The sequence below is a fragment of the Leishmania martiniquensis genome, chromosome 23 (genome assembly GCF_017916325.1).
Source record: "Leishmania martiniquensis isolate LSCM1 chromosome 23, whole genome shotgun sequence".
Lineage (NCBI taxonomy): Eukaryota > Euglenozoa > Kinetoplastea > Trypanosomatida > Trypanosomatidae > Leishmania > Leishmania martiniquensis.
Window position 1 is genome coordinate 379,964 of NC_090158.1, and position 26,214 is coordinate 406,177.

The following is a 26,214-nucleotide window of genomic DNA, read 5'->3' on the forward strand; positions in this document are numbered from 1 at the left end:
ACACGCCAGCCAGCTCATCAGCAGCGGAGGCAACCGACACGACAGGCGGCAGCGACACCCACATCTTTGGCAGTGGGCAACACAAAAGCGTAGATGCAGTCAGCAAGCACGCGCAGCCCACGCTGCCGAGCTGCCAATACTAATCAAAATGAGAGACCGAGAGAGAGAGATGAAGGAGCCTCCGTGCGTGCCAGGATTCGTGACGAGTACGAGCCGTGCCAGCGCGCCTGATGCGATAGAGAGGCGGGCAAAAAGGCACGAAAAGAGTGAGCCGAAGCGGTGACTCTACACGACGGTGAATGGGGTAGGGGGGAGGAGGAGGACTTACCAAGGAAGGTGGGCATGAAGGAGACCATGCGGGTGTGTAGCGGGTCAGTCACCTGCGGTAGCCCAGAAGCGGATGAAGCAGATACACACACAGGCAGGCGCGGACGAGAGCGAAGAGGAAAGACCCCTGCGGCCACGGCAGGCAAGGTGAAAGTGCAGCGGACAGAATAACGAAGAAGACAACGAGCGGAGTCGCACCGACAAACGCGTACGACTTCGTATGTGTGTGCAACGTATACATCATTCGTGCGCGTTCGCACGCGCTTTTCCTGCGCCAGCGTCCGAGAGAGGGAGAAAAAGGGAGAGGAAGGCGGACAGCGACAGATAGGAGAGGGCAGAGAGCTACATTGGGGCTACGAGCAGGTCAGCATTATGCGTTGCGCAAGTTACCCCGACTTCTGGGGGGAGGAGAGGAGTAGGAGGGACGGCCGGGGCGATCGCGCCGCTTCCGCCCATGCCATACCGGCACGGATCGAGTGCGTTTTGCGAGGCAGGTGTGCGGGTACGCGTGCATGCGGCGTTCGTGCACGGGCGGGAGTGCGGAGCCACCCAGCCTTTCAGCCCCATGCCTCGCTGGGTGGAGACTTCAAGGGGATAGGACGGGTGGGGCTTACTCTGGGGGGGGGGGCACGGGCAGCGGATGCAGTCAGAAAGAGGAGAGAAGGCACCGTAAGGCCACTGGGAGGGGGGGAAGGGCCTTTTTCTCGAAGGTGATAAATGTGCAGTACAACGGTCAGGTAAAGGCACTGCCTTCACCACACAAGCGATAACTCAGTCGGCCCCCCACCCCACCCCCCTCCCATTCCCACACGCACACACACTCCCCCTCTGTTTTTGCCACAGTGCCGTACCCGCGAGAAGAGCTCGCAAGCATGAAAGGCGCAGCAGACATACAAAGAGAGACCGCTGAAGTGCTTTCTCTTCAGTGCAGCAGAGGTCGGTGCATCCGTGTGCTGACATGGAAAAAGAGAGGAAGCGAGAGAGAGAGAAGGGGGGATGGTAGTGGGCAGCATTCGCTGCCCAATTGTACGCCGCCCCCCGCTCCCCATTAGTACGCGGTGAGAGAGTCGCTCGAGGCAGTCGAGCTTAACGTAGCTTTCCACAGATTAACCGCGCGACCTGAAACAAAAAAAAAAGCACCTCATCCCACGCCTTGTCGATAATGGTGTCCAATGGAAACCGTTGCTGTACGCAGCTCTGGTGGAGATGAGGGGCATTAGCTGAAGGATGCAGAAATGAGGAAGAGAGGAGGGCAATGGTCGGGTGTTGAGCACCACTTGCCTCGGCAAGAGCTGAGGGGAGGGAGACGTTTGCGGGGGGAGGGAGGGGGGTATTTCAGGGTAGAAGAAACGCGTAGAGCCTGACAAACCAAAACAAAGAGGGAGGAACGGCCCCCGATAAACAGGAGCGGCACCGCATAGCAGCGCGCACCTCTTTGGGAGACGGGCGAGAAATACGCGTCGGTGAAAGATGGAAGGGTATCTGCTTTGAGCTCAGCAATGGTCGCCAAGAAAAAAAACACGAATGAGAGACAGCGACGCGCGCGCGCGACTCTTCCCGAATAGCTCGACGGACAAAAGCGGAAGAGAAAAGGGTAAAGCTTTGCTTTCTTGTAGACATATATAAATGCATAAGGGGGGAGAAGAGGGAGTCTGAGAGGTAAACCCATGGGCGCAGAAAGGCAGTGAAAACAGCGGTGAGAGGCGGGGCAAAGAAGCCCGTCCCCGCATCCATCACCGTGCGGGGTTGCATCTCTGCGATTGGCGCGCCATTCTACTCTCTCTCGGGTCTAAGAGTAGAGGAGGAGGGGAGTACAGGACACGTAAGCAAACACCGCTCATTTCTTCGGTCCTGTGCCACTGAAGCGTTGGTGTCGAGCCAGCGTTTCTGAACGGCTGCGCTCGAGGAGGCGGTAGACTAGTGGAGAGCAAATGTTTACAGTCCAAAGAAAAACGAAGTGGGCTCAGTAAAGCAGCCACGGCAGAGTGCAGAGCACAGCGCGTACGTGTAGGCGCGCAGATGCACACAACGCATGAGAAGGGGGGGAAGAGGCGCGAGATACGGTATGAGAGGAAGACAGCGTTGTGCGCACGCATGTACAGACGATGAAAGTGTGGACTCGCCTTTCAGCTTTCCCCTCACCCCCCCTCTGGCGTTACTAGCGAAGCGCCCGGGGCCTTTTCGAGCATGTCGCTGTCGACTCTTCTCTTTGTTTCCTTAAAAAGCCGCACACATCACAGCGCTTCGCACTGCCTTGTGCACAGGCGTCTTAATTGCCAATGCATGCGTCAGCGTGTCCTTCGAGCCGCCTGCGCAGTCGGCCCAGCGCCCCATTTCTTTTCGCGCCGAGACACGGGTGCATTTGCCTCGTTGTTGGACTGTTGTGTTTCGCTTCCGCTTACCGTTCGCCGTCACGGCTCTCCGCTACGAAGCGCACAGAGGCGATGGAGCGAAGGCAGGGAAGCAAAGAGAAGACAACCCGCAAGCGTGCGTCGGCTCCGCGGGCCATAGAAAAAAAAGGGAGCAAAGAGCGAAAGGGGGGTGGGGAGAGGTCGCACCCGCGCACATGCAGACGCGGGTGGCCAACGTCGCTCTTGCGCCGCAAACAAGGAAGGAATCCCCTACCTCCTCACACGCGCAGAGATGCACAGTCGCTGTACAGGACGTGAAGCCGGGCGGAGTGGTGGGCGGAAGGGGGGAGAACGAAAGCGATGCAGAGGAACGTGAAACGCGCGCGAATTATACGCCAAAAAAGGGGGGTGGAGCAACCGCTCAAGCAGGGCAGAAGCACCGGCGCTAAAAAGATTCTGAGAAGGAGCGAGCGGCCATCACCTCGGAGGCGCACCGATGGTGGGAGCGCCCCGATTGCGCTCTCCTTCTCGGGATGACGCGCTACATCTTTTCTCCTGAGACTACTCAGCCGTCGCATCGGTTACTCCGTCACTGCTACGGGATGTGCTCGGCTTGGAGAGAAGGAAGAGCGGTGCGCCCCCAATAGTCATGCTGCCTTCAATGCAGGTGTATGTGGTGCCACAGGGGCGACACAAAACCTTCCCCCCCTCCTCCCCTCCTCTTGCCCTCGTCGACAGTGCACGCAATGACAGGGAGCAAGAGAAGAGGGTGAATCGAAGGGAGGGGAGGGAGGGGGGCAGGTGAGAGAGATGAAAGACAAAGAGAGCGCCAAAAAAAGACGATGAAGGTGGAGCATATGAGGGGAGAGGAAATCCTTACGAGAGAAAAAAAAAGCTGTAACACATAGTGGAGCAAGCACGAAAGGCGCACGAGCAGCCCCATAAGTAGAGACGAAAAGAGGTCTCCAGAGTGGACGGGAGTCATTGGAGACCACATAGGGTTGCAGAGGATGCTGCACCGAGGAAAGCAGAAGGGCAGGAGGCCGAAGGGAGGGAGGGGAGGGGGACAAATGATGATCGGCTTATGTTCACATAGGAAAAATGGGCGGTGAGAGAGAGGAAGGTGGAGAATGCCGCGGTATTAGTGGCAATGGCGAAGCGAAGCTGAGAATGTGAGGGCGCAGAAAAGTAGTCGGGGAGGGGGGGAAGGGATGGGGAGCGGTGAAGGTGACGCACAGAGGGAGAGCGACGGACAACGCGTAGCCCCCCGCCGCACTTCCTCTCACCCCCACCGATGTCGCGCAGACAGAACGCACTTTCCTCTTATTTTTCTCTCACTCAGAGAAGCGTTTTTAATTGTTCGCTTGCCGCTTCCCTCTCTGCATGCTTCAGGGTGAGGCTTGCAAGCGAGTGTGCAACTGTTGCTCAGCAGCCTGAAGCGGTTGAGAACGCGTGACGAGTGAGCGAGGTGAAGGGGCAACGGAGACAAAAACGTGCAGAGCAAAATAGAGCTGCATGGAAAAGGACAGCAGCAGACAGATCCTCTCCTACACACAAAAAAAGCCCTCGTGGTTCGTCACGGGGACGGTAAAACGAAAGAAGAGGGAAAAAAGGTGCGGTGGTCCGGTACGAGACATGCACGGGAAGATAGCGGCGGCAGCTGTAGGGTGAGGAGGGAAGGAGGAGTTAGGGGGGAACATGTGGACGAACATCATTAGCATCAATGGTGGCGGCAAAGGAGGAGGATGGCTGTGGTGTTGGTGGCAGCCTCGCAGCACCAACGTGACGAGAAAGAATAAAAAGCTGAGGAGAGGGAAGTTTGAGGCAACAGAACGAATGAGGCCAATACAGCGCATCTGCAGGCCTGCAGCACAAGCCTCGAGCCGCACACCCACACACGCACGTCATGCCTCTGCTGCATCACAGCCCACCCCCGCTCCGCGAGAGCCAGCCGTCTGCCGTGCCATCGAGCCGCGCGCCTAGCGGGCTCTTCTCCCACCGCCCCGCCCCTTCCTCGCAGATGCGCGCGGCGCCTTCCCCCTCCCCCTCCCCCCTATTGCAGTCGCGGTGACTCGATGGCGCTGCTGCCTCGTCGCTGCATGTCTGCACCTACCACGTCCGTCGCCGCCGCTGCAGGGATCGTGTCTAGGTGGCGTGCCCGCATGCGCCGCGACAGGCGGTGCGTCGCCATGAGCCTGTGGCAGCAGAGGGGCACGCCACCTCCCCTCCACGACCCGCACGCCTCTGCCAGGTCGGGGCGCGTCGGGCGGAAGGGTGCCCGTGCACAGACGTGCGCTGGCAAGCACAGGCGGCTCGCGGCTCGCCCCCATGGGTGGGGACCACACGGGGCTGGGCAGGGGGGCAGAGGCAGGCACCCAGCAGGAAGTCCGTGCCCCCCGTGCCCCCTGCGGCGCGGGTGAGATGTCCGCTAGCAGACCGCGGTGTGCTGGGTCGTTGCGCCAGCCGAACCATGCTTGGAGCCTCGAGCGGTCCGCGAATCGGGCGGGGCACATCCAGCACAACGCCGCGTCGGGTGCCCGTACGGCAAGCACAGGCGGGGGTGGCGCAGGCGCAGGTGGGGTAGGGATGGGTACCCCCCACAAGCCCGGAGGTGCAGAAGGCAGGGCACGATCTGTTCGGTCGTTGCCATCCACCCGCCCCTGTGGCAGTCTAACGCGCATGCAGGTGCACGTGCAGAGATCCGCGAGAATGATCCCCTGCCCCCTCGTATGCTCGCCATTTATGTTCTCCAGCGCGGAAGGGCGGGTGCGAAGGGGCCCTCGTCGTAGCACGTCGCAGTGCGTATGGCGGTTGAGCGGGAAGTGTCGCCCCAGAGCCAGAGAGCGGCAACCATGTGTGCGATTCAGGTAGTCGACGCCGCCGACTCGGGAAATGGTTAACTTTGCAGGCCCGTCCAACTTGGGTGGTTGAAGGGCAGCAAGGCACACAACGCGGGAGGAAGAAGGTGCAGCTGTGGAGGCGCACGAGGAGGGGAGACGTGGCGGTCCACCGGTATACAAATCACTGTGAAAGCCGCCAAAGGAAAAAAGGGAGGGCAAGTGTATTCGCGGCATGCTGACCATCCCGCGCCACGCACACGAAAGGACGCAGGGGGAAGCATGCGACTGTCCGCTGTTCTGCGCGCGTGCGCTTCCAAGGTGGTCCCTGTGTGCTTTCGAATGCATCGCGTGCCATAGCGTCACTGCGACAAGCAAGAGAGGGGGCACGGACCGTAATGGATGACACCTTTTGGAATAGAAGCACGTCAGAGAAAGAGAGAGACCCATCGCCTCCTGCGAGATACAGAGAGTGCCATGCATGTATGCAGGCATGTGTGCTGCCGTCCCTCGCGGCACAATGGAGCAGGGAAACCGCTGGTGACTGCATCGACGCGCTAGAGAATAGTGAGCATCTCTTCCGCAATGGCTTGCACCACCGCTGGCGAGCGGCCGCAAAAGGCCCAGTTGCCCAGGCAGGCGACGTGGCCGGCTGGCAGGATGTTGTCCAGGCGAATGGCGCGAACGCGCCAGCTCATCTTCTGTCGGAGTGTCGCAGCGATGCTGCGAGGAGCTCGACGGTACTGCGGCAGCTCTGCCTCTGTGCCAGGCATCCACAGTGCCGATGGAGACTGCGCTGACCCGGCCGGAGAGGTGCACTCCGAGGGCGCCATCACACCTTCCATGGCCATCGCGCAGTCCACATGTGGCTTGCCAAGCGCCGTCGCCCCGCCTGTTGGCTGAGTCGTCGGGGTAGCCTGCAGCCATTTCTTCGCCTCCGTCTGCATGGCGGAGGCGACGTCGCAGACGCGCTCGGAGGCCCAGCGAGGGTCTCGCAGGAGAGATGTGATGGCGCTGCTGTTGCGGCTGCTGCGCGATGATGTCACCGAGCCCATGTCGTCATGATCTCGAGAGTCACTTGCGGCGGCGGCCTCATCGCCTTCAAAGACGAAAGAGCTAAGAATCAGCGAGCTGCTCCGCCGGCAGAGTGGGGTGAACAGCTTCCACAGCATCGACCCGGCTGTCGACAGTGCAGACGCGGATGACTCGGGGGCATTGTCTAGGCTGTTGTTTCCTCTGTTGACGGAATTGGTCCGGAGCGCGGCTAGCTCCTCCGAGTACACCGCTTCTGTACTATGCGCCGCCCTCGCGCTCCCGATGGCCGACAATGAAACGAAGGAGGATGGCTGCGCTCTGGTCACGGCGGAACTGTTGGGGATCAGAGACTGGGTGCATGACGAGGACGCGGACTCCGACGACGCCGTCAGCCCCGACACCGACGAAGAGGTAGCCCGTGGACGCAGGGATGCGGTCAGGAAGTTGCTTTCATCGAAGCAGCCTTCCCCAACGCCCACCGGAGTGCCCGCATACTTGCTTGAGGAGGAGTATAGCGCCTGATGCTGCATGGTGGCGTCAGCAGCATTGGGCGAAGGCACCGAAGTAGCAATAAGGTCATCTATGGTGCAGGTCCTCGCCCGCGCCCGCGCGGCGTGCTGACACTCGCGCTGGTCACCACATCCACCGACGCCGTGTGCCTCGCCCTCCTCCAACTCTTCGAAAGAGCGCAGCAAAATTGGCTTTGACACCTCCGCGAGCTCGTTCACAAAGGCTGCCGCGCAGTGCGCCCGGTGTGGGGCCACGCCAACGAATTTGGTGTGGTCTGTGTCGGCGTTCTCGAAAATGAGTGAGCACGTGCCGAAGCCGACAAAGATGTCCCGATGTGTGTTCGCGAACAGCACACGGCGCCGGAAGAGCTGCAGCGCATGCAGGTGCGACTCGTCAAGGAGGCGGCGCTGTAGCACGCAGTTCGCGTCGGACAAGAGCTCGCCGTAAGTCTGGCACAGGTTCAAGCGAGCTAGGCACCAGGCACCAGCGTATACGGGCCACCAAAGACATTCCCCGGCACCGCAATGTGGCGTGGCGACAGTCACGAAGTTCTCAAAGGTCACGTGAAGCCTCTGCAGCCTCTGCCGCAGAGTGGCGATGGCGTCGAAGAGGAGGGGGTCACGTGCTCGCGTCTCGGCCTCATCGACGAGAAGAAGGCAGAGAAACTCACGCTGAAGAATACCCCCAAAGCTGTGTCCCATGAGGGAGAGGCACACCGGAAGAGGTGCTACTGCCTCCGCCACGAGTGGCGCCGCGCCGCTGGCCCCCCTCATCTGAGCGTGAGCCGCCCATTTGGCCTGGCGCTGCTGCTCCCTTGATTCCACTTCGTTCAGCCACGCGTGCAAGACGGGGACCACCTCCGCCAGCATTCTCTGCGCACAAGCCTGTGTTCCGGCATCCGTGCGCAGGTATTCGTTGCTACCTGGTGAAAAGAACGCTAAGTTTCCACTGCGGTAGAGACGTCCACGCGTGCGATTTGGGTACTCAATATGCAAGCGATAGGCCGCTTTGTACGCGGCGCGCCGCGCTCGCTGCTCAGGCGTCAAGGCCTTCTCCGCGCTCGCACTGATTGCTGCCTCATGCAACACTGACGCCTTGTCGGCAGCGCTGACAGTGTCGCGCATGGAAGCCGCCTGCTGCTGAGGTTGCGCTCGCCGTTGCTGCCGCGACACCGCCGCCATCTCCGTCGCCTCGAGGACGCTCACCTCATGACTCACGAACGCATCTACTATGACGTTTTCAAAGTCATCGGCGCTGCCCAGCACGCCGTGTTGGCATACTACCAAGTGGTACGGGTCAACGATGCGAAGCGGTGATGTGGCGGCAGCACTGCTGCTCGTGTCTGAACCGCTCGGCAGCGGCGGGCAGGCGAGATGCTCGTGTGCGCGCTTGAAAGCGTCCTGCAGTGCGGGGCCCTGCGGCGCGTACCACTCCAGAAGGCGCCTTAGCATTTCCATTTTTTTATCGTTTCGTGTGCGTGTGTGTACGCGTACCTGTGAGCGCGTGCAAAATTCTCAGGGCCGCGTTGGTGCCGGTGCGCAGACGGTGGCCTCCCCCTCCCCTTTTTTCTTTTTTTTCGATTTCGGCCCCGTTTCGTCCGCGGTAGCGCGAAGGTGTGACACAGCACGACACCGAGGGAGAGGGAGAGAGAGGGGCAAGTGCGTGGCGACACTCGGAGGAAATCACACGGACAGGCTCTGCAGTCGACGCACGTGGCGCTGTGTAGGAAAAGGGGGAGGGGTACACAGAGAAAGGGAGGCGCGCTCACGTCCACGAAAGGGAGAAAATAGGCCCAGTCACGCGAAAAAGATGAAGAGACGATGGGGAGTACGCGATGAGGAAGCGGCGGCACACGTTGTCACCCCTGAGAATGAGGGAGAGAGAGGGGAGGGGGAAGAGGCAAGCAGTGATCTCTTGACTTCCTCAATGTCAAGCAAGTTTGGTATATCCGCAGTCGGCAGGGCGTTTCTTTCGACTCGGCGGCTCCTCTTTTTTTTTGATGGATGGAGGGGGGGCAGAACGAAGTGGAGGGGGGTAAGAGGAAAGGCGCCTCACGCACCCCTTGCGCGATGACGGGGAGAATGAGGGGGCTGTGCAAGTCCAACGCGCAATCGCGAGAGGAGCTAGACAGGAAAAAAACTGTAAACGCCTATGCGCGTGTACGCGTACGAAGGGTGTTTGTGTGGTGTGCGGTGGTGGGCAGTCATGGTCGCAGCAGTCGCGAGAGAGAGGGGGGCGAGGAGAGAGGTCAAAGCGGGGGAAGAGGTGCAGTGAAGAGCGGAGGAGAGGGGACGATCGGCGTCTGCATTCGAAAGCGGCAACGCATACGAAACATGGAAAAGAACACGAGCGTATACACACACACGCACACGCTAGCAGCGCGCACTGTGCCCCTTTACCGCCGCTGCCGCAAAGAGGATTCCTTCCGATAAGGAAGATTGGGGAAAAGGGCGAGCAGGAGATGGTTAAGATGGGGAGGGGGACGAAGGCGCAGCAGGAGCGGTAATCTCGTCGAGTAGCGCCAGTGACCTCCCCCAGTTCTGGTCTCGAGGCACAGTGAACTGCATCTGCCTGTGCCAGCGCTTCGTGTGCTGTTCTCGATCCTGCTATTGTTCTCCTTTAGTGGCACAAAAACGCCCTCAGCGTAGAAGGTGAAACACGAGTATGTATGTGTGTGTGTAGCTGTTGCCACAGACGACATGCACAAGAGCCTTCCAAGATCTGTGACGACAACAAACAGAGAGCGCCCTCCCTCTCCTCCCCCCACCCCCATCCCTATCAGTCGGTGCACTGAAGAATCGGCGCAGCTGCAGCTTCTTTGCGCACAACCCGCGTGCGACACACTGTGCACTGTCACATTCGCACCTCGTGCATGGTCCATGATGGTGTAGACGCGTCCGCAACGTCACGCTCCAGAGCGGAGGAGCTACAGCACGGTGGTGGCAGCGGACGTAGGTATCCGTGAATCGTACACGCGCCACACAGCAGCAGCGGCTTTTCGAAGGCCTTTGGCGATACCTCGGCGCAGCCGGAGCGCGTGCCGCCGGCGCTCGCACGGCTGCCTGTGACTGCCATCGCTATCTGCGGCCCCTCTGCCTTTCCGCTGCATCGCTCACATATGCAGAAGAAGCGATACGTTGCGAGCAGATTCCGGCGCCGCTCAGCACTGTTCATCTCCTCCACATCTGTGTAGCAAATTGTCAACGGCTCCAGTGGTGCGACAGCGCGCACAGCGTAGAAGGCAGCGATGCGGCCGCCGTGGTGCATGACGCGGCACAAATTGGGCACGCACGAGTGGTTCAAGTAAGACGCTTGTGGGTAAATGCCAAAGCCGATGCAGTTGCCCTGCGCATCATAGGCCCCGAAGCTGTTGCACTGCGCAGCCGCGCACAGTCGCTGAAAGTACACCTCTGACACCTGCAGCAAGTCGCCAGTGCCTTCCTCATGCTGCACCAACGTCCTCGGGGCTACAGGCACGCCGTCATCACCGCCACAGCCACGCATGGCGACACCTTTCCGCCGGGGAAGGAGGAGCTGCTGAAGCGCTGGTAGCACCTTCTTCGCGAAGGCGCGGTAGTAACGCTGGTAAGTGCTGCGTTGCTGCTTTGATATGACAGACATGTTGGTCTCCATCTGAGCGAGCTCTGCGTACAGCGGGGCTGGCGCGGTGAGGTGCGGTAAAGGACCCTCGCCAGCACCGCCCCTGCTGGTGCTGTTACCGGCGAAGCTGCGCAACAGTCTCGCATTCGTCACTTCAGCCCTACATGTGCCCGCAGCAGGTGAGCCGCTGGAGTCATCTAAGCTGTCGGAAGCGTTTGAGTAGCCCCTTCGCGCCGAGACTTCACGAGCGATGCGTCGCAGCACAGGGTCGGCATCGAGTACCTCCACTCTGCCTGTCAGGCCCGCCCTGGCGCGGATCTCCTCAATCGACTGCACCTCCTTGGGAACGACGGCGGAGCTCACCGCCGCTAGCGAGGAGTGGGCCACTTGCGTGGCCGAGCAGCGTCGCTCATTCCGGCTCGTCAAAGCACTGACACCTGTAGAGAGCAGCGACTGCTCGTCCGAGGTGTCGTCTTCCACCGCGGGTTCCCCATGAGCTGCGCCATCATCGTCACTCTTTGGCGTTGCTGCATGTCCCGCGACAGCGCCTTCCGCGCGCCCAGCGGGATCCTCACCTATAGCGGTGAAGTGCGACTGGTACCCAGCACGGCATGCACGAGCCACCACAATGACGCTGAAGAGCAGCGACTGGAACTCGAGCATTCGCGGCTCGCTTGTCGACCGTGCCCAGTGGAGGGGCTCGTTACCCGGCATGGCTGCAGCGCTGGGCGCACCGGCGGCACAGCCCCCGTGGCAAGCGCCTCCAGAGACATTGGCGGCCCCCATGGAGTAGTACTCTGTCATGAGTCGTGGGTACAAGCCGCGCAGCACGGCGCACTCGCCGCTCTGCTCATGCTCGACGCGATAAGCTTGCCAGCACGCCTCAGAGCAGTAGCAGAGCACCCAGCAGCCGCTGCAGCCAGACATGGCCACCTCGTCACCCTCTGCTCCGACCGCGTCATACGAGGACGACGTAGATGCTTTCCACCCTTCGTGGCGCACCACTAGAAGCCCTTGCTCGGCACGACGAAGGCGCTGCAGTCGCCGCTTGAAGAAGAGCTCTTCCCGCAGTGTAAGAGCCTTTTCTACGAGACGCTGCTTTAGCTCCACCGCCCCGTCTTTGCGAGTTTCCGAGGATCTGGACGGCTTCTTCAGCTTTCGAAACGGCGATGCCGCTGCAGCGGCAGCCGCGTCGCCGTTGCAAGCGCTGTCGTCGCCGCCCTCGTCGCCCCTGCTACCGTCGCCGGCCCCCGCCGCCCGCCCCTCGGCGGCTCTGATATCTCGGTCAAGCGCCTCCTGCTCCTCCGACATATCCATTGCCAGCTCGGCGAGGCTGCCACGGTTGCACAGCCACCGGCCCGCAGGAATCTCTTGAAAGCACACGGAGCACCACGTCGGCGTGGTGGTATACCAGCGAGGCTTCATCTTCGACGACCCCTCGCCCTGCACACTGTCCTCGCCTTGCAGCGCGTGTACATAGTGCGACGCAGAAGCAGGCTCGCCCGCTGCCGATGCGGTCACTGTGCTGTTAGCTCCGCTGCCGCCACCACGGCCTACTGCTTTTTTTTCGCCATTCCCCTTCGACCTCTTCGCTGTCTTGCCACTTCTCCTCGCATGTGAGTCGCTCGCCGCCGCAGCCGAATTCTCCACGGCGGCTCTTGATGAAAGGTACAGGGCGCTGGGGCAGTGGTTCGGACTCATGACAAGCCCGTACGGCGCGGCAGCGAGCACGAGCTCGCCAGGAAAAATGTGGCGTCGTGCCACAGCGTGCCGACCCGCCTCCTCTTTCGAGCTGTAGACGAGGCGGAAGCAGCTCTCCATACGATCCGGCAATGGCGTGTCGGGTTGTAACGCAGCGCTGCCCTCTGCGCCACCGCCGATATTCACAGAAGCAAGGCGGAGAAAAAAAAGGGCTGAGACGAAGAAAGAGTCCAGGCGCGAGCAGCTGCTGCCTGCGCTCACTGCGGAGGCAATGTGAAAAGTGTGCACGTGCAACGGCGTGCACCGTTTTTTTTCTCTCCTGCCGTGACCTGCGTGCCTGCAGTAAAAGGCAATGCCGTACGTCGAGCACACGTATGCATCGCAGCAGATGTGAAACCGTGAGAAGAAAAAGCAGAAGAGAGAGAGAAAGAGCTGCCAAAACGTGGAGTGAACGAGCGGAAGGGTGTCCCACACCCCTCCGCAACGGGCGCAAAGCTGAATATATATTTTTTTGCGAGGCTTGCCTTGCCGCGATTCTATGCACTTATACGGAGAAAAGGCAGAAAACAAACAGACACAAAACGCCAGCCTCTGCCCCCTGCGCGACTGAAAGCGTATGCGTTGAGTCGACCTCGCTGAGAGCAGGTCCCTCACACACGCCCCCAACGTGTCACAGCAAGAGCCGGCGACGGCGTGGGTGCCGGCATGTCGCCCACAACACCGGCAGGAGTTGAGACGGGGGTATATGTGACGCCCCTTGTCACTCTTTCTGCCACCTCGCTTCACCGCTCTTCGACCGCCATCACCACTACCCTCCCCCGGATGCGCACACAAAGCACACACGCACACGCGGAGGCGAAGGCAGAAAGTGAGAAAAAAAAAGCTGCGTGGGTGAAGGAGTGCCACTACTGCAGGCTGAAAGGATAAAGAAGAGATGGAGATGGCATGCGGCACGGATGCATCAGAGAAAAGGCACAGGCTGCCATCAGCTCGCCTGGTCTATTCCTTACCGGTTTGACGCTGCTGCCTCCTCTGCCTGCGCCACCATCCCAGGCGCTACTTCGCCAGCCTTCGCCAGCTCCTCCAACTCCAACAGTCGCAAGACGTCTGCGCTGGGCCTCTCAAAGGCTGAGTGCGTCAACCGGAACACGCGCTCCTCGTACTCCCGCTTCCCCGCATTTTCGGAGCGGTGCCGCAACACGTGCGCCGGCAATTCATGCGTTTCGGGCAGCCGGTACGCGTACAGCTTGCTGCGAGGGGAAGTGTCCATCACACGCAAGAGGTTCAACAAGTGCTGCGGATCAGCTTGCCAGAATGGTCGGCCTGTTTCGAGGTAGTATGTGATAGACATGCCAATCATAATGCACGGAAGAGTGAGGAATACGGTGTAACGTATGTAATAGCGACGGAACTCGTCCGGGTGGTAGCGGTACTCACGGTGAATGCGCTCATCCATGTTGTCCCGATCCCGCTTTGTCATTGCGTCCTCGCTCCACGAGTCACGCAGCTGCTGCGCGCCCCACGGCGCTCTCTTCTTGATCTTGACGTCACTATGCGGCTTATGTTTGCTTTTGCCGATCGAAGCGGCCGACAGCGCCTGGCCAGTGTGGCTTGCGCCAAGCCGGCGCTCACCGCCACGTGCGCACCTACTCCCGGCTGCTGCAGATTCGAGGGCGACGGCAGGCAAAGGATTGCACGCTGGTGTGCTACTGGCCCGCGCCAAACTGCCTCCAGTAACTTCGTGTGGCGCCTCTGTGGCCGGCGCCGACGGGCAGGGAGGAGACGAAGGTACCTGGTGTTGTATCGAGCACGTTGCGCCGCCATCAGCGGGGGTGATCGGCTGTGAAGATGAAGTCGCAGATCGGGACGACATGTCGCGCACTGCCCATCGCATTGCAACTGATGAGGACAAGGATGCAGTGCCATTGCACCCCCCTGAATGCTGGTGCCGACGCAACTGAGGCACACAGCCGAAGACTCGCAGTGGGATAGCTTTCTTCATAGGAAGGTGACCGAAGCCAGTGTGCGACAGCTGCCACAGTGATGGCAGCCTGCATGGCCCGCCACCGGAACGCATCCTTCCCTCTTCTCTCTTCTCGCCGTGTGTGTGCCCTCTGCGAAGCCATAAGGGAAGGATATATACGGGACACATGAAGAAGAAGAGCATGACGCCGCAATGAGGCGTCCCCAGCGAGTAAGCATGCCCAGTCATGCGAAGCGGCTTTGCAGGAGCTGCTCGCCCTGACCAGATTCGTGGCTGCCACCACACACGATGAGGAAGGCGGCGAGCATTCCGGCGCCGGCTGGCGTGCCCTTTCTCTCCGGGCAAAAATGCTCAAGCACCCGAGCGCACGCGGTGAAGTGGGGGAAAGCGACAGAGATCTACCAACATCCTAATGGCCAAAGGCGCTCAAGAGGAACGTGGCGCCCCCACCCCACCCCCAAAACCAAAAAAAAAACATTTCACGTTCCACCGTCGACTGGCGACTCGGCCAGCCCCCGTTTACGCGCCTTCTCTTTGTTTATCGCACCTCACGTCGATCGCTCTGTAGAAAACAAGCAGACACACTCACACACACGCACGCATACATAGGTATACCCCTTTCACTGCGCCCCCTCTCCTCTTCTCTTCCGCGCAGAGGGCGTGCTAGTGGTGCGGCGCTCTGCCACCGACCCTCTCACGCAGGGCGCGATGGCGGGCGCGAAGCAGCGGGTAGACACGCGCTACAGTAATGCGCTGCATCACCACCACCACCACCACCCATCGCCTCAGCGTGCCTTGATGCTTTTGTTCTACATGCCCGCCGCACAGGCCGCCCCGCAGCCGCTGCCTGTCATGCCGGCCGCCACCTCGTGCATCCTCCCCCCTCTCCCCTTCCCCCACACCAGCAGGCAGCGTGAGGGCCGGGCAGCACCACAAGTGGCTCGAGCATTGGCAGGAATGAGAAGAGGGAGAGGGGGCCGAGCCCTCGACATGCGCGCCGAGGCGCCCCCCTCTCCCCTCCCGTCAGAGGAGAGAGAAAACAGTGAAAAGGAAAAGAGCCGAATAGAGACGGCCACACGCGAGCACGAGCAACAACAGAAGGAATCGAAGTGCTGGATGGGAAAAGACAGAAGCGATGTGAAGCACCTGATTAAGCGAGGGTGAAGGCCTCTGACGAATACACACCGTGAATGCGCGGTCGCCATGCATAACGGACGGTTAAGCAGCTATCAGAGAGAGGCAGGTGAGCGGAGCGGAGAGAACCCGCAAATAGGGCGGAAGGCCCCGAAAGGAAGAGTGTAACGAAGCCAATGAAAAAAAAAATGCGCTCTCAGGAAGAACTGCGCAGAGGAAGCTGGAGCGTAGACAACCGTCGCGCGTGCACAGAATGGCGAATGCGGCGTGCATTAGGCGAAAAAAAAAAATTGGGCAGCATCGCGGTGGCAGCGGCAGCTGTGAATATGCCACAGCACGCGCACCGCGCATGCCGTATTCCCCCTCGACTACTCAAGAGGCAACACCTTGTACGGGTTCAAGATGCCGTTTGGGTCCATCATTACCTTGACGTCCTTCATGAGCTGGATCGTCTCCTGCGAGCGAGAGAGATGGAGGTAGTCGCGCTTCTGCATGCCCACGCCGTGCTCAGCCGAGATGCTGCCACCGTGGGTGGCGCAGTACTCGTACACAGCAGGGTACAGTGCCGCGTCGAGCTGCTCGCCGTGCGAACGGGTCAGGTCCACCACGTTCAGATGCACGTTGCCGTCACCAAAGTGGCCGTAGCCGACAACAATGACCTCGTCCGGGTCCATCTTTTGCTGCCCGTAGAGAATCTTGCGCGTGTGCTCGACGATGCCGTAGAACTTGTCGATAGGAAATGCGACATCGTACTTGTAGATCAGTCCGCCGCTCGCTAGGTGTACTGGGATACCCTCACGCAGCGCCCACAGCTGCTCTGCTTGCGCAGCAGACTGCGACAGGATAGGCTCGAACTGGCCGCCACCGTTCAGCTTTTCGCCAAGCTTTGTCTGCGCTGCCTCGGCAAAGCAGGAGAGCTTGTCGAGGTCGTGCTCCGCGCTGCTGCCATTCGTCTCGACAAGAACACAGAAGTAGGCAGCGCTGAAGTCCTTGCCACTGCGGAACACGTCGTTCTTGCACGTGCGCTCATACGGCACCTCCTCCGCCGGGCTTGTCGTCATCGACTCCCCATCCATCACCTCAAACGCCGACAAGCACTCGGCGAGGTACAGGTTCGCCAGGTGATACAGCTCCAGCACCGACGCAAAGTCTGTCAGATGAAACAAGGCCAGCTGCCTCGACGCAGGCTGTGTGTACAGCTTAATGGCAGCGCGGGTCACCACACCGAGGGTGCCCTCGCTGCCGATGAAGAGGTGCTTGAGGTCGTAGCCGGCGTTGTCCTTCCGCAGTGTCGACATCAGATTCAGTACATCGCCCCTTGCTGTCACCACCTCAATGCCGAGGACATTGGAGTGCATAGAGCCGTAGCGTGCGAAATAGATGCCGCCGGCGTTGGTGCTTACGTTGCCACCGATCATCGAGCTTCCCTTTGAGCCCATTGTGAGAGGGAAGAGCAGCCCTTCCTTCGCGCACGCCTCCTGGCACTGTTGGAGGACGACGCCGGATTCCGCCTCCACGGACATGGTGCTCTTGGACACGACCGGCATTGCGTTCATCAGACGCGTGCTTAGCACCAGCTCATCGTGCACCGGCCCTGCACCGTAGACGAGGCCGGTATTGCCGCCCTGTGGCACCACTGCCAACTTCTCCGCTTGGCAGTACGTCAGAATCTCGCTCACCTGCGTCGCACACGTGGGCATCAGCACAGCCGGGGCGGCGCCTTGAACCTGGTGCATCCAGTCCACATTAAATGGCCGGATAGCCTCCGCATCGGTCAGCATCTTGCCCTTGCGATGCGAGGTGCTGCACGGCTTATCCAGTACACTTTGGAAGTAGGCCAAGTGCTTTGACGTGACCTTGGCGAAGCGCGGGCTGCGTGCTGCATAGTGCGCCGCCCTCTCGACTGCTGTGAGGCCCATTTATGAGCGTGTTCTGTTTTGAAGCGAAAACGATGGGGAGAGGGAGGAGGGAAGAGGGGAAAGTCTGGCCCGTGAACAGGCGGGGAGGGGAAGAGCATCGAGTGCTTGAGTGGGCAGAGAAGCGAGGCCATGCATATAGTTAGATCTGCGTCCGTGAAAACGAGGGACAGAGACGAGAAATGGGAGGAAAAGGGGGGCGCCCGGACGCGAGCGAGTAGACATGTGGCTTTGTGGCGTTGGGCGTGTGTGGGATGGGAATGAGGAGGGGGAGCTGCCCCCCTTACGTACTGGAGGAGTGAAGGCGCACGGACGCCTCAGATCTGAGCACCACCTCGCATGGGCGACGCACTTCTTCTTTACACCCGAAACCAGCACCTTGTGTCTCCTCTTGCGTTCCAAGCGCGCCCCCTCTTTCCTAATCGTGCCGCTCAGCTCGGTGCGTGCGGTTGTCTCATGGGACTCGCCCACCCACTCTGTGTGAGTAGCCGGATGGGGTGTGTATGCTAGGGAAGACGGGAGCCAGGAATCCGCGGCCTGCCCTCAGGTAGGGTAGCAAGCTGGTCACCACCGGTTAACACGCCTGGGCTGGTGCTGTGCCAAGGTGACCCCACACGGTCACGATCAGGCTTGCACCGGGTCACGGCGCGTCGTGTTGCCGACTCGACTAAAGCATGAAGCTGTGGACCTGTTCAGCGTTGCATGACGCAGTGAAAGCTGAAAGGGGGAAGCGCGTCCCCCCCCCGCCGTCATCCTCGCAGAGAAAACGTGCACGCGCGCATGCTCGCAGGATACCATCACGACAGAAAGGCTCCTCAGGGGCGAGGCGGGAGGGGGAGGGGAGAGGGTCGCATCTGCGACGTCTCTGTGCGCGCGCTGGCGCGCCCTATCTCGATGGATCCGTGAGCCAGCTTCCGTGTTAAGTTACGGTTTCTCTGCCCACCCTCCTCTCCCTTTTGTTTTGCGAAAGGAAAAGTATGTACGCGCGGCCTCGCATGAGCGCCTTCGAGGTGACGACGCCAGTGCAAGCAGGGAAAGGGAAGAAGCGGAAGACAGGGAGGGGGAGGGGAGAGGGGGGACAGTCGAGTCTCCCCACATGCTGCTGCGTTGGATGGCGCACATGCCTAAACAGCATTGCCGCTTGCCGCCGCTGCTGCCTCCTCCTCGGCGCATCTCGGGCAATGGCAGAGGAAGAAGTAGTTCCTCAGCTGCCGCTGCCGCTCCGCGTGGGTACTAGCACCGGCGTTTAGCGGAATGTAGGTGATTGTCAGCGGCTCACCCGTTTGAACAGGCCGCGTCGTTGTGAGCGCGATCTCATGCGTTCCATCCACGGCGTGAACGGCAACATTGGGTACGCAGGAATGGTTGAAGCACGCCAGCAGAGAATAGAGGCCCGCACCCTTCAAGACCCAGTCGAACACCCCACTCTGCGAGTCCCCGCTAGGTGGCAGCACATAGTCGTTGATTGCGTGCGCGTTTAGCACCATCTGGCCAACCAAGGTTCGCAGCGTATCGGTGCGGAGGAGGACCTGCACAAGCGCTTCCGCCCACAGTAGAGCCGGCGCCGGCGCCCCTTGTTGTTGTTGGTGTTCGCCAAGCGCCACTGTGTGCCACTGAACAGCGCGCGATGACGCACCGCTGGTCACAAGAAGCAGCTCGACACACCGATCGGTTAAGAGGAGGCGTAGCTTCGCGATCCAGGAGGCTAGCGGTACGCTAGGGAACTCCACGTTGTCCGGTGGACTAATGAGTCGACTAAATGGCGTGACGACTTGGGTGAAGAGTTGGTAGTTGAGCGAGGCACTGGACCAGGCGGCGCCACTGTCGGAATCGCCGGCCTGCTGCTGCTGCTGCTGAAGAACGTAGTCTGCCTGCAGAACGTCGTGTGTCAGCTGCTGTTGCTCAACGACGTAAGAAAGGCGGTGGGCAATCCAGGCGACGCAACGGGCGAGTGCCTCCAAGGTTATCTCGGATGATGCTGAGGACGGCGTGATCGATGCGTCCGCAAAAAAAGACTCGGCCGCCGCCGCCGTAACCACCTCTGCACCTCCAGGCCCGCCGCTGTCGCAGTGGCCCTCCCGCACCACAGGCAGGCAAGAGCACAACAAGCGATGCACGCGCGCGCTGGCTTGCTGGCACTCCGGAGAGCAGAAGCAGGATCCACACTGCGCGCACTGCGACCATGAATTCGGAAGCGCAGCATCACCGAGGGCAGACGGCGAGGTTGACACAACAGCCGAGAGCTGGTGGCTGCTGAGACGAAGGCAATGAAAACAGAAAGGGGTGGAGAGCGCCAGCAGCGAGGGGGACGGCCACGACACAATGGGCAGCTCCTCGACCAGAGCAAAGCCCTCCTCCAGGTCTGCCGTCGCCGTCACATGTTTGCCTTCCGCAGAGGTCACGCAAACCTTGCACCGAACACCAAGGTGGCCAAAGATGGTATTCAGCTCAGCGGCGGCCTTCACGGAGGGGTCCATCGCGGAGTCGTGCTTGGAAAGTTCACAGGCAAGAGAACAGCGAACCGGAAAGATGCCCCAAAACTTGCGCTAGTTTGAGGACGGTAAAAGCGCCCCCAACTTGACCAAAAAAGGGGGCGACAAAAAGAGCCGCGCGGCTCTCGAGACGCGGTGGGTAATGACAAAAAGCGGCCGTAGAGTACGAAGTGGAAGTCAGTCGAGGGGGGAGGAGGGAGGGGGGAGACCGTTACTCTGCAGAGAGGCCTATCCAAATGTGAAGTCGCACAACGGCAAAGAGGGCATGTCCGTCTCTGAAAACGGCGCTAAGGGTCGCTTCCCAGTCCTCTACTCTCTCTCAGTCGCTCGCTTGCTCACCTGCGCGTGCGCGTGGGAGAGAGTGGTCACACTCCATGACTGCAATGGCGTGAAAAGAGGTATCGAGGCGCCTCAGCAGGCGTGGGCACGCCTACCGTACCGCCAGCGTTCACTCCCTTCTTTTTTTTCGTTACTTGCAACGGCTCGTGCCCTCACCTGCGCCGTGGCTGTGCGTACCCTTTTTAAACGTTAGCCGCTGCAAGTGATGCCCCACTTCAGCGAACTGGCATCCGTAGAGAGTGGCGAGGCGACAAGTATGAAGCAAAGCAAATCTGCAGCCGGCAACAACGAACGGAAGCAACAGCGCTCCAAACCCCTTCGCCCACATACGCGCTTCTCGAGTGGTTCGCATCTCCTGGCACGTGCGCTAAACAAAAAGAAAAAAGGCAAGACAATCCCCATCGCCTCCGAATATGGAGCGCCGCTGCTTTGGATGCATCTATTGCCTCTATCACAGCGCGATGGCGGCACTCCTCACGGCAAGGCGCATAAACCCTCCCAGGCGCGCGGACGCGCACACACTAAGGAAGAGAGGCGAGTGGAGGAGGACAGCACCACGGCGGTCGCTTATTCCTGCGAGAGGTAGAGAGCCAAACATAACCACCAAAGGCACCTGCAAGGGCAGCGCGGATGGGAAGAATCGGTGGGCCGATCACCCCCTCTCCTCTCTCCTCCTGCTTCCCTCGTGTATTCTGCCTCACACACACGTACACACGTACACATATGCAAAGGACACGTGCAGAGAAAGAGAGAGGAGGGGGAGTCACCAGGAGAGGCGAAAGCATTGACCGCGATGAGCAGAGGAGAAGCGCAGGAGTGTGAGGCGGCTGTATGAAAAAAAAAGAAGGGCGGTGGAGGATAGACGGCCGCATGCACAAAAGGGTTACGCAACAAGCATTACGGCGAGCGTCTGGTGCGCACTTGGACACAATGCGACTTTGAGTTCCGCCTCCCTCTCTCGTTAAGGTTTTCCCCTCATCGCAGACGTGCGCCTCCGCTTCTTCCTCGCCATCAATGCACACACGCGCGCAGAGACGCGCACGGGCCACGATCCCAAGCACACCCTCCCGACTCCCCATTCGCCCCCCTTTCCTGCCGGCTTCTCCACCGCCGTCACGCTACACCGCATCCTCGAGGCTCTCCATCCCTATGGCAGCACCCTTTCTGCTAGTTACAATGCAGCGGCACAGTGCGTTCAAGCCCTCGGCCGTCTCCACCTCCTTCAGTCCCGGCTCCAGCTTCACCATCTGCCGAAGCACCGCGACATAATCGGGCAAGCGCCGGTTCGCATATTCGCTCATCTCCATCACCATTGCCTTCAAGTGAAACTTGCCGTTTAAGCGATGGCGACGAGCCCAAGCGCAAACGCGCGCCTGAAACAGCGAGTCGGTGTCGATGCTCACGTGGAACGGGCTCAGTGCACTGGTGTCCTCGCTGTGCCATTTACTCAAGATGCGGCACGTCCGCTTCAGCATCGACAGCTCCACGCAGAAGTTCAGCAAGAAGTCCACCGTCTGCACGCCTGTGGCCTGAACGTGGCGCGTGTGGCAAGGGTCTGTTGGAAACTTCAGGTAACGCAGCGTTGCAATGCAGAGGTGCTCCATCGAGGAGGCGTAGTGGACGAGCATCTGATTCACAAAGGGAACCTCCGTCACAAAGCTGCCGAGCGAGTAAAAGATGCTAATGTCGGTGTCGCGGATGAAGTGCGAGCCGACCCCGTGGCTTGGGAGGTCCGATATCACCGGCGATCTGGGGAAAAGTTCATAGCCGGGGTGCACAGTCGTCGGGGATGCGGTACTGTCAAGCAGGTCGCCGACGGCGCTGACCGACGCATTCAAGCCCAACTCATCGGGGTCCTCGGGAGCGCAGCCGAGGAGCACGCTGTTGATGATGTTCGTCGCACCGGCGTGTGTGGCGACGCTATTCTCGCCGAATAGCACCGGCGGTGCCGCGGCGCCATGCTCCATGCTGCTCGTAAAGACCACCCCTGCGCAGCCGCTGTTGTGGGCCTCGGAGGAGAGCACCGAGCCAGATTCGATAGAGCCATGCGGGCCTTTACCGCATTTTGGGCCCACGTTGTCGTCCCACACACCCAAACTTTGCCCGGTAGTGGGCAGTGGCTCATCGACCGCCACGCGATGGTGGGACCTCGACGCAGGTAGCGGCATCGGCAGTGGCCGAGACCCGGGCGAAGAGACGGCAGCCCGCGAATGGCCCACGGCCGTCCACGTGGATGGCGACATTCGGCGGGCAGAAGCCTCAGCACGCGCGGCCCCCTCAACGTCCTCGAAACTGGCGTCTTCGTCATCTCGCTCATCATCAAACGCGCTTGGCGACGCGGAGGTGGTGCTAGCCGCTGTGGTGGTCGTGGACGATGGCACGTAGCCGCGGTCCCCAACCCGCATGGGAACAGCGTAGAGCACCGCGTCAGGGTCGGCCCAGCGCAGCTGATGAACATAGAAAATCGAGATGTAGCACGGGGGCGTGTGGCTGTTGAACACTCCCGACTTGTCAGACCCGCGGAGGTAGAAGTACAGGTAGAAGTTGGTCTCGCAGCTGGCCAGGTCGCAGTCACGAGGGCCAATGAGGGGCGTACCGGCCAGGATGAGCTCCATCAAGTACTCTCGCTTCGTGCGCGCCTCGCTGTCCGGCACCGTCACAATCCGGGACAAGAATGGCATCAGTACCTCTGCTGCCGCTGCGCGCCACAGCGCCTTGACGGCACGCAGGGAGCGCTCGGTCAGGAACGGTTTGATGCTGTTGAAGGAGATGATCAGCACCGTCGAGTCGGTCGAGATGACGCGCCAGCGCCGCTGCTGATCCACGCGAAACTCCTGCGGCAGCATAAGGGCCTCGAGGCCGACCGTATCGCCGAAGCTCTCAATCTGCTCGTGCTCGGCGAGCGTCGTCCACTGCCCGTAGACGGCTCGCAGGCTCCCGAAGACAACCACGAGGAATGCGTTGTCGGGGAGCGTGATGATGTCGCCCTCGCGGAGCTTGCGGACGAGGCCCATCGAGCTGATGGCCTTGACCTCCGCACTGCATAGCCCCTTGCCGAGTGGTGTCGCCGCCACGGCGCGCAGCACGAGGTTGCTCTCCTTCTGCGACGCGTTGTTCTTCCACGTCGACGGGGTGTGCGAGCGCATGTGCATCACCATTTCCTCCAGCACCTCCGTCGCCCGCGTCCCGAAGCCGTGGTCGGAGTGAAGCGTATGCACTGTCTCCTCCAGCGCGTTGGCGACTGAGATGACGGCACGGGTGCTCGCGATGTTATTCGTCGCCTCAGGGAAGTTGGCGTAAAAGAAGCGAATGGCGCGGTTGGCCGCCGCAATCTGCGTCGTCATCCACCGCTCGACCCGCCGCGCCTGCGCCTCCGACCTGATGAACTTAAACTTGAGCGGCGAGATGGCCGTCAGGCAGGTGACGACAGCGAGTAGCGAGACGAAGGCGTTCTCCTGCGCACGGCGGTGCGCCGCCGCAAAGTAGCCGGAACTGCAGATGAATCGCTCGAACAGCACGACCCACGTGGGCAGCAAGCGGCGCATAAGGTTGGCGACCATCCGATTCGTCTGTGCCTTTTTTTCCTCCTCATCGGCCGTGCCGCCGCCAAGGTAGTCGGCTGGGATGCTCCTCACATCAATCACGACACCACCAGCATCGTCGTTGTCACCGGCCCTGGCGCTAGACTCGCTCACGGGCTGGCTTGCCCCTGTCATGCTGGGGGCGCCTGAAGAGCGGTTCTGCATTTCTTCTGGCGTCTCGGACACGGAAGCGGCGGTGCTCTCTATGGTGTTGTTCGCGGCGGGACGTGGTTGCCAGGGCTGCGTCGCACCAAGCTGCTGCGATTGCTGGGTCGAGTTGCGGCTTCGCGGGGTGGATGTAATAGACAGCGGGCGCCGCTCCCGCAGCGGAGAAGCCTGCCCCCCCATATCCTGCTCCTCCTCGCCACTGCTGGCGCCACGGTGGCGGTGATACCAGTACATCTGCTGCACGTCCAGCAGCTCCCCTCTCTCGATGAGGGTAGCGAGGGACGCACCCATTTGTGTCATGACCGTCTCCGTGATCACCTCCCTGTCTCTCTGCCACCACAGCGCCGTCTTGAAGGCGGACATCAGCATTCGGTTCACCATCTTATCCTCGCTCTCCTCGACATCTACGCCCACGCTGCGGAATGGGTTACGTATATGGTGCCGCACAAACTTCTCCACCTGCATCCAGCTAGCATTACGGTACTTCGTGTCGCGCTTCAGGCCCTCCAACGCGTGCTCCTGAGAGCTGCGCATCAGCTCCATCGCGTACTCCATCTTGGCAAGGAGGTACGCCGGCTTCGTCTTGAACCCAAGCCGCTCGACGACGGCAGCCGACGTGGACGCGTTCACGAGTAGCGTCAGCAGCACAATCCCCGACGTGACTTTCAAGATGTCGACGCCCTCCCCGAGGCCCTCCTGATTGACGGCGAGTGCCAGCGTGGCAGCAACACCGCCGCGCAGCCCGGCGTGCACCATGAGCGCGATACGCCTCTGATCAAACTTGTAGGCAAACAAGTTTAGCACCGGCGACAGCACCTCCAGCATTAGCAGGCGCGACAGCAGCATGGCGAGGTACAGCGCCATCACGACGAAGATATCCAGTGCCTTCAAGGTGGGCAGCACATCCGCGACCAGGATCACCCCAACGAGGGAGAAGAGCACCGTGTTGCCGAGGTGGACCAGGAATTCCCAAGCCGAGGAAATAATGTTCCCCTCGCGCCCAGGGAAGAGGGAGGGACAGTAGTAGCTGAGAAAGATGCCCTGGAAGAAGAGTGTCAGAACGCCACTGGTGCTCAGCAGCTCCGCGGCGATGTAGTACGACACGTAGGTGACAGACACGGTAATGCAGGCCTTGGTGAGGCCGTCACCGGTGCGGCGCAACCAGAAGGACTGGAGGAAGCCAAAGAGCGGCCCAAGTGCGATGGGTAGCAACGCCAGCCAGGCGCACCGTACCACGATCCTGCCAGCGGACATGTCTACAAAGCCTCTGCTCGCCGCGGGGAGAAGAAGGCTGAAGAGGATTATCGCAGTTCCATCGTTCATGACGGCCTCCCCGTCCACCATCGCTGTCATGCACTTATCCACCCCCAGCTCCTTCAGCAGCGCGACGACCGCGACGGGGTCCGTGGCGGAAAGCAGCGAGCCCAGCAGCAGTGCCGCGTACCACGACCAGCCCTGGAAACACAACTTGACCGGAAGCGCCAGCAGTGCCGTGTTGATGAGGACCCCGACCGTGGCCAGCAGCACCACCTGCGGAAAGACGCGGCGCAAGGCATGAATGTTCATGGCATAGCTGCCCTCAAAGATAAGAACCGGCAGGAAAATGTAAAAGAGAAGCTCAGGTGGGATAGAGCCGAGGGCATCGGAGACGTCGGGGTACAGCCAGCGGGCCACCCCGCCCACAACTATGCCATACAAGAAAAGCACCACTGTGTATGGTAGTGGTATGCGGCGCCTGTGCGTCATGAAGAAGGTGCCACCGAGAAAGATGAGCATCGTGACAAACAAAATGACCACGGAAAGGTTTTCAAGCGCCGCGGCACTGCGGCATCCGCCCTCCTCTCTGCCCTCTGCCCCGGCGGCAGCGTTGAGTGGTGCGACCACGCGGCCCATCCTACCTTTAACACGTTGATGCGAATCACAGCGCCTGTGTCTACCTCCAATACAGGAAGGGTGGAGAGGGGAGAGGGAGGGGGGGCAAAGATCGGAGAAGAGAAAGAGGGGGAACTCAGGCTGATGGAGAGCGATGGGCTGCCGTTCTCGGAGTAGTCGCGCCCACGGAAGGTCCCCCGCCCCTTTACTCGGGCAGACTGACAGACACACAGACGCAGGTCAAGAGAGGCGCAAGAGCCAACACAGAACAAGGGAAGAGGACCGATCGGGCTGACGACGCAAGCGAGATGAGGAGTATATATATATATATATAGATAGATAGATATAGATCTCACACCCAAAACAC

The 26,214-nt window shown here is 60.6% G+C and overlaps 6 protein-coding genes across 6 annotated transcripts; all 6 read right to left on the minus strand.

Annotated features, from left to right (window-relative positions):
• Nucleotides 1-6,072: 6,072 nt before the first annotated feature.
• LSCM1_06090 (uncharacterized protein) lies at nucleotides 6,073-8,517 on the minus strand (the record flags this gene model as incomplete). The annotated part of the gene is made up of 1 exon (XM_067323522.1): nucleotides 6,073-8,517. The coding sequence occupies one exon, from the start codon at nucleotides 8,515-8,517 to the stop codon at nucleotides 6,073-6,075; it is 2,445 nt and encodes an 814-aa protein (XP_067178627.1).
• Nucleotides 8,518-9,913: 1,396 nt separating this feature from the next.
• LSCM1_06091 (uncharacterized protein) lies at nucleotides 9,914-12,481 on the minus strand (the record flags this gene model as incomplete). Its single annotated transcript, XM_067323523.1, has 1 exon — nucleotides 9,914-12,481. The coding sequence occupies one exon, from the start codon at nucleotides 12,479-12,481 to the stop codon at nucleotides 9,914-9,916; it is 2,568 nt and encodes an 855-aa protein (XP_067178628.1).
• An 886-nt stretch (nucleotides 12,482-13,367) lies between these two features.
• On the minus strand, nucleotides 13,368-14,438 carry LSCM1_06092 (uncharacterized protein; the record flags this gene model as incomplete). The annotated part of the gene is made up of 1 exon (XM_067323524.1): nucleotides 13,368-14,438. One exon carries the CDS (start codon nucleotides 14,436-14,438, stop codon nucleotides 13,368-13,370), a length of 1,071 nt encoding a protein of 356 aa, XP_067178629.1.
• Nucleotides 14,439-15,847: 1,409 nt separating this feature from the next.
• On the minus strand, nucleotides 15,848-17,398 carry LSCM1_06093 (uncharacterized protein; the record flags this gene model as incomplete). Its single annotated transcript, XM_067323525.1, has 1 exon — nucleotides 15,848-17,398. One exon carries the CDS (start codon nucleotides 17,396-17,398, stop codon nucleotides 15,848-15,850), a length of 1,551 nt encoding a protein of 516 aa, XP_067178630.1.
• Nucleotides 17,399-18,519: 1,121 nt separating this feature from the next.
• Nucleotides 18,520-19,872, minus strand: LSCM1_06094 (uncharacterized protein; the record flags this gene model as incomplete). The annotated part of the gene is made up of 1 exon (XM_067323526.1): nucleotides 18,520-19,872. The coding sequence occupies one exon, from the start codon at nucleotides 19,870-19,872 to the stop codon at nucleotides 18,520-18,522; it is 1,353 nt and encodes a 450-aa protein (XP_067178631.1).
• Nucleotides 19,873-21,344: 1,472 nt separating this feature from the next.
• On the minus strand, nucleotides 21,345-25,868 carry LSCM1_06095 (uncharacterized protein; the record flags this gene model as incomplete). Its single annotated transcript, XM_067323527.1, has 1 exon — nucleotides 21,345-25,868. The coding sequence occupies one exon, from the start codon at nucleotides 25,866-25,868 to the stop codon at nucleotides 21,345-21,347; it is 4,524 nt and encodes a 1,507-aa protein (XP_067178632.1).
• Nucleotides 25,869-26,214: the final 346 nt, after the last annotated feature.